At 34.6% G+C, this 10455-nt stretch overlaps 3 protein-coding genes across 6 annotated transcripts; 1 reads left to right on the forward strand and 2 right to left on the reverse strand.

Annotated features, from left to right (window-relative positions):
* Nucleotides 1–51: 51 nt before the first annotated feature.
* Nucleotides 52–3332, reverse strand: LOC145228156 (exopolyphosphatase PRUNE1-like). Of its 2 annotated transcripts, none has more exons than XM_080093153.1 (8): nucleotides 2795–3332; nucleotides 2613–2726; nucleotides 2147–2352; nucleotides 1812–1999; nucleotides 1333–1517; nucleotides 655–882; nucleotides 484–578; nucleotides 52–275 (listed from the first exon to the last, which is right to left on the reverse strand). In XM_080093153.1, the coding sequence occupies exons 1-8, from the start codon at nucleotides 2891–2893 to the stop codon at nucleotides 203–205; spliced, it is 1188 nt and encodes a 395-aa protein (XP_079949279.1). In that variant the 5' UTR covers nucleotides 2894–3332; the 3' UTR covers nucleotides 52–202. The 2 variants fall into 2 exon arrangements, with proteins under 2 accessions (XP_079949279.1, XP_079949280.1); XM_080093154.1 differs by having other exon boundaries at nucleotides 2622–2726; nucleotides 2795–3331.
* A 115-nt stretch (nucleotides 3333–3447) lies between these two features.
* Nucleotides 3448–6087, forward strand: LOC145228158 (translocon-associated protein subunit gamma-like). Its single transcript, XM_080093158.1, has 5 exons — nucleotides 3448–3673; nucleotides 3880–4006; nucleotides 4742–4843; nucleotides 5360–5491; nucleotides 5922–6087. Exons 1-5 carry the CDS (start codon nucleotides 3544–3546, stop codon nucleotides 5989–5991), a joined length of 561 nt encoding a protein of 186 aa, XP_079949284.1. The 5' UTR covers nucleotides 3448–3543; the 3' UTR covers nucleotides 5992–6087.
* Nucleotides 5488–9809, reverse strand: LOC145228157 (uncharacterized). 3 transcript variants are annotated; one of them, XM_080093156.1, is made up of 11 exons: nucleotides 9636–9809; nucleotides 9262–9368; nucleotides 8588–8706; nucleotides 8450–8520; nucleotides 8319–8381; nucleotides 7920–8045; nucleotides 7071–7139; nucleotides 6960–7010; nucleotides 6628–6704; nucleotides 6346–6426; nucleotides 5488–6191 (listed from the first exon to the last, which is right to left on the reverse strand). In XM_080093156.1, the coding sequence occupies exons 1-11, from the start codon at nucleotides 9727–9729 to the stop codon at nucleotides 6096–6098; spliced, it is 954 nt and encodes a 317-aa protein (XP_079949282.1). In that variant the 5' UTR covers nucleotides 9730–9809; the 3' UTR covers nucleotides 5488–6095. The 3 variants fall into 3 exon arrangements, with proteins under 3 accessions (XP_079949282.1, XP_079949281.1, XP_079949283.1); XM_080093155.1 differs by having other exon boundaries at nucleotides 7920–8048; XM_080093157.1 differs by lacking the exon at nucleotides 8319–8381 and having other exon boundaries at nucleotides 7920–8048.
* Between the last annotated feature and the right edge of the window lie 646 nt (nucleotides 9810–10455).

The following is a 10455-nucleotide window of genomic DNA, read 5'->3' on the forward strand; positions in this document are numbered from 1 at the left end:
CTTTATTTCATTATTACCTAACTTTAGCGAGTGTGACATCACTACCACTGCTGCAAAACAAAACAGTTTATTTGTGCATGAAGCGCAACAAGCACATTTAGGTGACAACTTGCAGTGAAAATCATTTTGTCGTGAATTGCACTTTCAGGTGATGTTAAATATTAACCAGCATTGATCAAACAAACAGAGGTGTCGGGTGTTTTCAATGATATGTTTGCCACACTCGTTGAACCACTGGTAAGACTTGCTTCCGTGATGCCTTGCAGTTGTACATTCTAATAAACAAAACAGTTAGATACACACACATGTATATGTTAATAGGTGTATAGTTACTTTACTGCAATAACTACACATATATTTACATGCAGTAGTGTATTATAGTAGTTTTTTTCTAAATCAGATCAAATATACCTATAACCTTTCAAATTAATCCTATGTTTTAAAGCACAACTCAATATAGCGGATAACTCATAAAATATTTACCTTAAAAACACAAAATCCTCTCTGGTAAAAGGCAATTCATCTGCCGACACCACAGTCACTTCCAACAATTCAGACGCACAGAGTTTTGAAGTAATCTGCATTTGAACAATGGGTTATTTCCAGCACGTCTGTAATTACGTGATTATCTGCAATCCCTAATTACAGGATTACCTCATCCCTTAATCTTGTATCTGTTGTGTGAATAGTAATTGGCTTGTATGGTTTGTTTGTTCGGTCTCTTGTCGTAGGTAACAGTGAAATCCATGCTGTGTAATTGTTGGCTTTGCAGAATTCTGAAATTGTTTCCGCGACATTGTCACGTTGGAAAAAAGTGTCGCTTGTTTGGTGAATTGTGCTAAATAACGACTTGTGTGAATCTTTTTCGAGGTATTTTGGATCCTAAACAGAATATCAAAGTTAATACAGTAATGTTTAAATAAACACAGTGTTATACGCATGCACCATTTGGGCTTTTTGAAAGGGTATTTTTGTGCCACTTTGGAAGGTAAACCTTACAGTATTTTGCCGAAACCATTCATTTCAACCTTAAACAAAATCTCGTTTTTGAAGTGTTTATGTCCAAGAAAATTTTAGCATTAGGAAATTATTTAGGTACACATGACACAAACTTGAAAAGCACATGAAAAGAATTGCCAGTGATAAAGAATAAACTGTATTTTTTCACTGTTGATGACAATTATTTTGTCAAAGCGTCTGTGTTATAAAATGTCTACATCATCGGCAGTTTTGTTTTTAGGAAATTATTTGCCCAGAAAGCAACTACATTTTTAATTTATGTGTTGTGTAACTGGTCTGTTAGGTAAGTGGTAATAACACAACTTGTTTTACCTTCAGCATAATGTCTGTTGTTGTTAGTCCTTCCACATCAAACTTTGCGTTGTTTAGTTGATTATAATATTCAGTAACCTCATCTGCATTTTTCCCAGCTTTCAGTTTTTCAAAAACCTCAACATCTTCTGGTGTTGTTTTCCCAACGCTTGGATCAAAGTTGCATGTGTCAATTAAAATTGAACCTGAAACGAAGTTCAATAAAGTTGTAGACGAACAAGAGCACATTAGTTTAAAATAAGAGCATGTAAACATTTAAAGTAATCAATTTTTTCATGCGCGATTACAAAACAAATACATCCCTAATATTTGAGCTATAAGTTATATATGTAACAGAATTTAAAGTGTGTACAAACATGTATTCGTAAAAAAGAATGCACATTGCATATTTAACCCAAACATGAAAACTGTTGATGTTGTGAAGATGGTATATTTTTGTGGCCAATGCTAAACTTTACAGAGGCACAAGTTTTACTAACTTAAAAGCATCAATTTGATTTCATCTGGTATCATTGCAGATTCCACATTTTTCACTGTTTCCATGGCAATCAGCGTGGAGCAGGATCCGATGGTTTTAATGTTTTGTGAAATATTGGGTCGGATTTCGGTGACCACTGGATGGTGATCAACAATTTCAACAACATGAGGTTCAAGAAAAGAGAGTTTCCTGGAACAACACCAACAGTTTAACTTTAATATTAACACTTGTTGACTATATAGTCAAAGAGTTGAAACCATTGGGAGTTTGAGGTGTAGAAGGAATCATTAATTTAACCAACTCCAACTCCTGAAATCCATCCAGGATGATACCCACCTTGGCAAACTGTTGTGATCAACTAACGTCACTTTGAAGTTTTGTTTGAAACTTGTCAAAAATTCCCAATCAACTTCATTTTGGAATAATAAACTATCAACGTTAATTCCAATTTTTGCAACCATAAAACTAATTTCTGTGCGGAGTTTTAGATCCTTTCGGCAAATGTTCATCACAGGAATGTAAACAGATGATTCTTTACCAACCTAGGTGATAAAGTTTTTTAGTTTTTTTTTTCATGAACTTCTTATCATTGAGAAACACGTTGATTAATACAAATTGGTACATTTGATTATTTCACTGTTTTTATGTTATCGTATTTATCCTATTGTGACCTAGTTGTAAGTTTTTTTATTCTACCATTTGTGTGTCTTACAATCAAATATGGCTTACAGTAAAGTAAACATGGTTTCAATTTAATGGTACACTCCTGTATGTTTGTTACATTGCCAATAAAATCACAAACCTCACTCACTTTGTATTTAAACCATGCGAGGGTCAGAGCGCTTACAAATGAATCAAGATCGCACGATTCATTTCCAATCACTAAGTGGACGGATTCTTTCTTCATTCCTGCATTCTGAAATGGAATAAAAAAGGTTTGAATGGGGACAAAGAAACACTTTATCCCGAAACTTGTCTACTTACCTTCAGGGCTCTGTAAGAATCATTCGTTTTCGATAAATATTGGTTTACTTCCATTCTAAATTTCTGCTGGCATAAACGAAATAAAGTTGCAATGCGCATTGTTTTGCAAGTTGCAGTAAAAAGTATGATACATTTTTATCTTCTTAAAACAGATATAAGAAACTCTTTACATAAAATACATTTCCAGCTTCATGTATGCACAAGTTTAAAATCTTTTCATAACATGTTAACTTATCAGCTCTCAAAGTTACCATATTTAGTTCTCTATCAAACAAGGCAATAAAGGTCCTTCATTAGTGGACCAACATTACTAAGTTGCACAAACAAACAAGTTAAAGCGTTACAGAACACATTGCAAAACACAACTGCCTGCTGTGTTTATTTATTGACCGAATCAAACATAAACAACCACATGTGATTACAACGCCCCTGCCACGCCAGCTTCAACCGTCGCGCGCAAATTAATTCCACTCTTCGTCACAAAACTGCTGTTATAATGGAGGTTTTTTATTGTTGGTCGAAAAATTTACGCTAACAATAAAATTGCATCTTGCTTAAATATTTTACAAATACTATTATTTTTCGGAATATTTTTATATGTCAGCTTCACGCATGAATGATTTTGTTCCAACACGGCGACCACGTCATCGAATCATTGAACCGTGAAGTTACACGAAAGTTGGAAACGTTGAAGAAAACTTTTGAGTTTTTTTGGAAATTTGTTTTAAAGTGTAAGAACGGTAATAAATATGGCTCCAAAACAAGCGAACTTCAGCAAAGAAGAAGAATTGCTATTGCAGGACTTTGGACGAAACTTATCAAAGAAATCGTCGGTTATTTTCTACGTTCACGCAATTTTCGTTTCAGCAATTCCATTATGTAAGTTTATAAAACACCGATAATTGCTGCAATTCTCGTTAGGTTGATTACTTTTGATTTGAACAGTTTCTTATTTTCTATGAAGAGAAGTTCATGTTTTAATTTAAAACTGTTGATTTGTATAAACTTTGTAAATATGTAATATGCTTTGAAACTAGGTTTGAAGTTGTGAAATCTTTTTCAACTTCTGTCCTATTTATTTGCAGGGTTGTTCAACCGAGTACATCAGATGGAGCTGGTTGACAACGCCGTCCTATTTGTTATTGGAACGCTTGTCAGTGCTTATCTTATTTCTATGGCTTACAAAAACAACAAGTTTGAAATGAAGCACAAGTATGTTGGCATGTCTAATTCTTATTGCAAAAAAACGTGGTTAAAATGTATGCTATTTTTTGTTTTACTTTGGCCCATATCTACATATTTTCAATGATGGTTTGTTGGCATGTTACATTTTTATTGCAAAAAGTGGTCATAATCAGGGTTTTTTTAAGGTTTGGTTTGGGTGACCGCTAAGTAGTTTTAAGAGACCGCAAGTGTTTCATTTAAATACCAAAAACTGTAGTTGTAGTTGCAAGTCCAAATTTTGGGAAACCGCTGGAGAAATTTGGGGGACTGTTTCGGTCCCCCAAAACACCTTAAAAAAAACACTGGTCATAATCACTTTATAAATATGTTGTTTTGTGTTTGCTTTCTTTCGTGCCACACCTTCTAACTTAAAACTATGCCCATTTATAAGTTTTGCTTTTACTCTTGTAGTTGTTAAACAGTTAACCTAACATGTTTGTTTTCTTTAGGGCTATGCATATTTTTAATGATGGTCTGTGAATTGATAGGGCTTTGTAATTTTACTTTTATATTTGTTAAACAGTTAACCTAACATGTTTGTCGATTTTTGAAATGTTGGCATCCAAGTTCGCTTTGTAGAAAAAAAAACTTGGTCTGAAAATGCTGCTACAATAAAGTTTTTCCGGGACAACAAATATAATTGATATAGCTCAGACTTCGTACTCTTGAATCATTGAACCTTCCAATCCCAAATAAACTTTAAACATGTTTTTTGATTTGTAGAATTGCCCAGAAGAGGGGTGAAGGTGTTGCTGCTGAAGTTTACAGCAAAACAGCTGAATCAGATTCTTCCAAGAAGATTTCAAAGAAAGAAAAAGATGAAAGGTAAAAATGACCAAGATAATATACCCTATTGTTCCCTTTGTATATGCATTTAGCACATGAGATCACAGGCATCTAGGATCAACATTTCCCGCGTTCTCGCATGCTTGACTCTTAAGTTCACATGCAAAACCAATTTAGAGGTCAAGGACAATTAAATGCCTTTGGTGCAAGATTTCTGCATGCAACCCAAAAAATCTGGATGCAAAAAATACTTGCAGCTGCCAAACTCTGCAGACTGTATTATGGCGTGCAAACCCATCTAACACATGGTAACTGATGAACAGCATAATAAGCGTGATTCATTACGCTTAAATTTTAATGGCTCACTTAAGGGGTCAATGAAGTTAAAGTATGACATTGAACCATAATTCAAATCACAAGCATTTATATGTTTTTGGCAAATGAAAATAAAAAAAAATGCTGTTGCACCTCTCTGATAAGAATTCGGTCACTGTCTGTGCTGTACAATAACTACATGATGTAATAGGATTAACATAAGTTCAATTGTTTTCCTAGAATTTTGTGGAGAAAGAATGAGATTGCTGAAGCCGAGTCGATGCAGCTTGCCGTCTTTTACAGCAACTCCCTCTTCCTGATCGTTCTCATTCTCTCATCATTCTACTTTTTCAAGAACTACACTCCCATGTTGTATCCTTTCAGTGTTTATTAAACCACAAATAACAAAAATAGCAGTAACAAACAGTGGTGGCATTCAATTTTTTGTCACCCGGTTCTGTTACAAAAGTCATATTTTTCAGCCAGTATTGTTACAAAAAGTCCATTAACAGTAACCAGTAATGCTAACCGGATCGCTGATCTCATTGTATAGAACCGGTGTGAACAGGCTGAATCCCACCACTAGGTAACAAACATTCATAAGAAACACCTTTGTGGGTTGTGTTGTTATAAGAAACGTTTCTTGTTGAAAAACAAAACAAATAACACCTAATGCAGTTGGTTTAATAACTCTTTCTGGCTTTTCGAAATCTTTTATATCATTTTAGTTTGGTAACTGAAATAACAGTGAATTTAGTCAATTATTCTAGTCCAGAAGTTTCCTTAACAAATACTTCAACAGCAACTACATGGTTTCCATGGTTGGATCCAGTGCAGTTACAGCTCTACTCTCAACATCATCAAAGAAATAAGAATTTGATACTTTTGTACTTGTTGGTGAAGCAATCATGAACATTTCGATGGATTTGAGACCAAAAAAGAGCAATAAATTTGACTGAAGCACATAATTGTGGTGTTACGGATGTTTCATGTACATTAGTCGTGAGTTAGATTGTGGCGATGAATATTTATGATGAGCTGGTGATCCACTGGAGCCAGGCGAAAAAGACATCTACACACAAAAAAAACATAATTGGTGTTTGTACACTAGCTGTTGACGAAAATTATGGCTAAAAAATCTTACTAATTCTAAACAAAAAAACAACATAAATGAAAGGCTGTTGCAAGGTTTAATTTTTATGTAATGTATGTCTCTATATTCTTACCATTTCTTTCTCTGACTTGACTTGGAATCTTCCAGGTGAATTTGACCTTGAGTGTGAGTTATGTGGAAACTGTGAAGTGGCCTGAAAATAGAATATTAGTTTAGTCTAGGTATAAATTAAGATTACATTAAAAGCAAAAGTATATAACATCTGTTCAATACAAAGTATGGTGACCACATCTTGCAACATTGCCTTGTAGTTAACTGAAGGAGCTTGTGTGTATGATCAGACACTTATAAAAAGTAGAAGGTATTTAGGTTGAAAGTAATTTGTTTCCCTTACCTGTTGTGACAAACTCTGTGGCATCATTCTTATTCGATTCCTGCTTTGATCCTCCAGAAACCCAGGCTCCGGTTTACCTTGAAAAAAAAGCCTTTATGTTAGATAAACAGTCACCTCAGTAAAATGGATTTGGTTAAAGCAGATCTTCACCTAATTTGGACAAATCTGGATACAAGAGATTTGTAATGTGGTAAGGCTTTCACTAATCAACATTGGTTAATCCAGATTTTCACCTATTCCGAACAAATTAACGAGATTTACTGTAATTAGGTTATTACAAGTTACATAACATCGCATTGCTGTATTAAGCAGACCAACAAAAGCTCTCCTACCATGGTGTGCACTTCCACCTCGGTCTGGTGTTGAGTAAGATGAATAAGCACCTGAAATGAGAATGTTCGTTAAAGCATGTTAGTGAGACGCAACACAACAATGGTTCTTACGTCCTGGTGTGGTTGTAACGACTGAATGGTGGTTGCTCCCGTGAGCCGGAGAGAGATACGATCCATGAGCTGTAATAAAACATGTTTTCTATAAATTTTAACGAATGGTCTTTAGCGTGTAAGGTAATGTTTTATAAGTGCACTTCAAAATGAAATAGATCTGACACAATTGATTATGAGAGCATGACATCAATCTTTAAGTGTTTGTATTGATTCTTATAGGCATATTATTAACATAATTTCAATAGATGGTCTTATCTGGTAACTTAAGCATGCATGAAAGGCCAAAATGTTTTTCTTTGAAGGTACCGTATTTTACAGACCATAAGGCGCAATTTAAATCCTTTTTTTCGTCATAAATTGATCGTGCGCCTTATAAGCCAGTGCGCCTAATGTATGGATCAAGTAGTACTTTATTGCCTACACTCAAAACCAGTACCGACACTATTATACGCTAACCATGCTTTATACGGTAACCCATACTCCTTAAAATACGTTGCGTTCTATAGCCCGGTGCGCCTTATGTATGAACAAAACGCTAATCAAAGCAATTTATTGACAGTGCGCCTTATAATCGGGTGCGCTTTATGGTCCGTAAAATACGGTATTGTTCTGTACACTTCGAAACAAAATTTATGTGACACAGATTATTATGCCATCTATCGTTTAGTGTTTGTTTTGATTACTACAGGCCTATTATTAACATAATTTCAATTATAACCAATGGTCATGACCTGTAACTTAGGCATGCAAAACGCTTTTGTATGAGGATATTGTTTTGTAAACTTCAAAACTAAAATAATGTGACATATATGACTATAAGAGCAAGACATCTATCTTTAATCTTACCAGCATAATTAGAATCATGCTTATGTTGTGGTGAGGAATACATTAGGGTTGGTCTAGCATACATGTGGATGCCCTGTGCATTGGGACTGTGTGGTCGTTTAACACCTTGCTGCATGGAAGGGTTACCTGCTGTGTGAAGAAAGTTTTACCAAGTTTGCATTAAAACAGCGCAAGCAGTGGTGAGATTCAGCCGGTTCGCACAGGTTTTATAGAACTGTCTCACAAAATTTTATGAGATCAGTGAACCGGTCAGCATTACAGGTTACTGTTAATGGACTTTTTGTAACAGAACCGGCTGACAAAAAATTTGAATCCCACCACTGAGCGCAAGTAATAACATAAATTAAATAACAACAGATTCAACATAAGCTGGCTTGTTTAATTATTTATTGTTTTGACCTGGCATTGTTCTGGACGGCTGAGACATGTAAGTATGTTGTCCGTGGCCTTGAAGCCGTGGTGCTGTAAACATCATAAAGTGAATTTTCTATTTGTCTTAAAGCAGTTTCGTTGGTGGCAAGTTTACATACCTTGGCCCATCGCGTGTCCACTTACACGCATTCCGTGTTGGGAAAAGGGGCTTGAAACGCCAGCAATTTCACTAAAAATAACAAAAAATTATCAATAACTGTTTAAACTTGTCTAACAAAACATAACATAGCACAAACTTTTGTTCTCGCTGTCTCGCTTTTCGTTTGCTTTCTTCATGAAGCAAGGCTTTAAATTGCCAAAACAAGTGATGCTTCTCTTCTCTCAGACCTGAGAGTTTATCTTTCAACTTGTCAAGCTGCACACAATATTTATTTTACCAAATACACTTTTACCAACCAAAGTGCAAGGTTGTTATCAGACAGTACATGAATGTTATACAGCATCAGTGACCTGCTTGAACAAACATCCGACCAATTTCTATTTTTTAAAACATGCAATTTAAATGACAGTATACAGTGCCGGATGAAGGGTCTGCTGGCCTAAAGGCACATTTTTTAAATGGCCCGAAAATCAGGGTGTATTTTTGACTGGCCTGTAGGCACATGCCTACTTTGCCTAATGGTTAATCCGGCACTGACAGTATATACACAGTGGTGGGATTCAGCTGGTTTGCACTGGTTCTATAGAACCGTCTTGCGAAATTTTATGAGATCAGCAAACCGGTTAGCATTGCTGGTTACCGTCAATGGACTTTTTGTAACAAAACAGCATGAAAAATATGACTTTTGAGATACAACCGGCTGACAAAAAATTTAAATCCCACCACTGTAACAATGTGTATGTTTTTAAAAATATTGTTTGCGATGAATTTGTTGTTTTAGCGGGTCTCAAAACACTATTTGTATCATACCTGTTCTTTAATTTCCTCCAGCGTCGAGTTTTCTTCTTCAATCTTTTTCCGTATTTCTTCTTCCTCTCGTGCTTTTTGCTCCGAAACTTTCTCGGCTTCCGCCGCTTCTAAAAGGGAAGTAAAACAAATTTTAAGTACAAGATTAATTTCTATCAAGAAAAGCTTTCGCAGTAGCATCTGCTAAACGTTACTGCTAAATATTTATATTACAAATGGCAGTCTTTGTTTCAAAACAAACTTGAATGCCAAAATAGACAATAGACAATAAACAAAACCGTATGTAGGAAAGGGTCAACAACTTTGGAAATGTGTTCTGTAGTAGCTTGTAGGGTGTTTGATACTAAAATATTTATACACAAAGCCTTTAAAATTACCTTGTTTTCGCTTTTCTCTTTCTCTTACAATATGACCTCTTAAAGCTTGTTGCATCATAGGAGAAACTTTTTCTCTCTCAATTATTGCTGGCATGCTGCGATTACTTCACTTTAGAGCTTAAAATACCTAAATTAACAAACAATACTTTGCACACTAAGCAAAAGAAAACATAAACAACGAAACCAAAAATTTCCTCAATATTTTTTTCGCAATTATTATGATTTCTATGAATGAAAAAGCGCGCACTTCTTTGTAAATATTCAGCGGACAATATTAATGCTAAAGTAAATACTGTTTTTAATATTGCGAACATAATAATGTTTTTAATGTTGTGAATATAGATTTCATATAAAGTTACGGCATTTACTGCTGCAGACTTAGTTTTCTTTTTATTTATGCGTTAATAGGTATGGCAGTATTTATTTTGTACCTGAAATGTCTACTGTTGTTGTCTGTATGTTTATCATATGCTTTTTTTCGAAGCCTAAGCGAATTAATGTGTTATTATCTGATTAATTTGGATCATGAATTCTTATAACCTTAAAAAAATGATCATAATTCTAATTTTACATTCTAATTCAACAATATTACATCAGGAAAATCTAGGATAAAAACTAGGATCAATGCAATACTCATGCACATTTTGATACTTTTATATGCATAAAAAATCATGAACAAGTTATATTCTCTGATGTGTTTTTACAATGATTATGTGTAAATATGGCATAATGAGCAAGGTATTATAGTGTGTTTGTCAAAAAGTATTTCTTGGTAGAATAAAGTTTTTCTCTGATCAAAGTTCATGTTGGTTTCTAGATT

This window comes from Phallusia mammillata, chromosome 5, assembly GCF_965637545.1.
Source record: "Phallusia mammillata chromosome 5, kaPhaMamm4.hap1.1, whole genome shotgun sequence".
Lineage (NCBI taxonomy): Eukaryota > Metazoa > Chordata > Ascidiacea > Phlebobranchia > Ascidiidae > Phallusia > Phallusia mammillata.

What these genes read in the sequence shown, in the direction of transcription:
- LOC145228157 (XM_080093155.1), bottom strand. Translation starts at nt 9,729, where the DNA reads ATGCCAGCAATAATTGAGAGAGAAAAAGTTTCTCCTATGATGCAACAA. An exon ending in TGGACACGCGATGGGCCAAG is followed by an intron (nt 8,382 to 8,449) that starts GTATGTAAACTT and finishes TGATGTTTACAG; the next exon opens with CACCACGGCTTCAAGGCCAC. An exon ending in AGGTGGAAGTGCACACCATG is followed by an intron (nt 6,705 to 6,959) that starts GTAGGAGAGCTT and finishes TTTTTTTTCAAG; the next exon opens with GTAAACCGGAGCCTGGGTTT.
- LOC145228156 (XM_080093153.1), bottom strand. Translation starts at nt 2,893, where the DNA reads ATGCGCATTGCAACTTTATTTCGTTTATGCCAGCAGAAATTTAGAATG. An exon ending in TTAAATACAAAGTGAGTGAG is followed by an intron (nt 2,353 to 2,612) that starts GTTTGTGATTTT and finishes TTTATCACCTAG; the next exon opens with GTTGGTAAAGAATCATCTGT. An exon ending in ATACAAGATTAAGGGATGAG is followed by an intron (nt 579 to 654) that starts GTAATCCTGTAA and finishes GTTCAAATGCAG; the next exon opens with ATTACTTCAAAACTCTGTGC.
- LOC145228158 (XM_080093158.1), top strand. Translation starts at nt 3,544, where the DNA reads ATGGCTCCAAAACAAGCGAACTTCAGCAAAGAAGAAGAATTGCTATTG. An exon ending in AAGTTTGAAATGAAGCACAA is followed by an intron (nt 4,007 to 4,741) that starts GTATGTTGGCAT and finishes TTTGATTTGTAG; the next exon opens with AATTGCCCAGAAGAGGGGTG. An exon ending in AAGAACTACACTCCCATGTT is followed by an intron (nt 5,492 to 5,921) that starts GTATCCTTTCAG and finishes ATACTTCAACAG; the next exon opens with CAACTACATGGTTTCCATGG.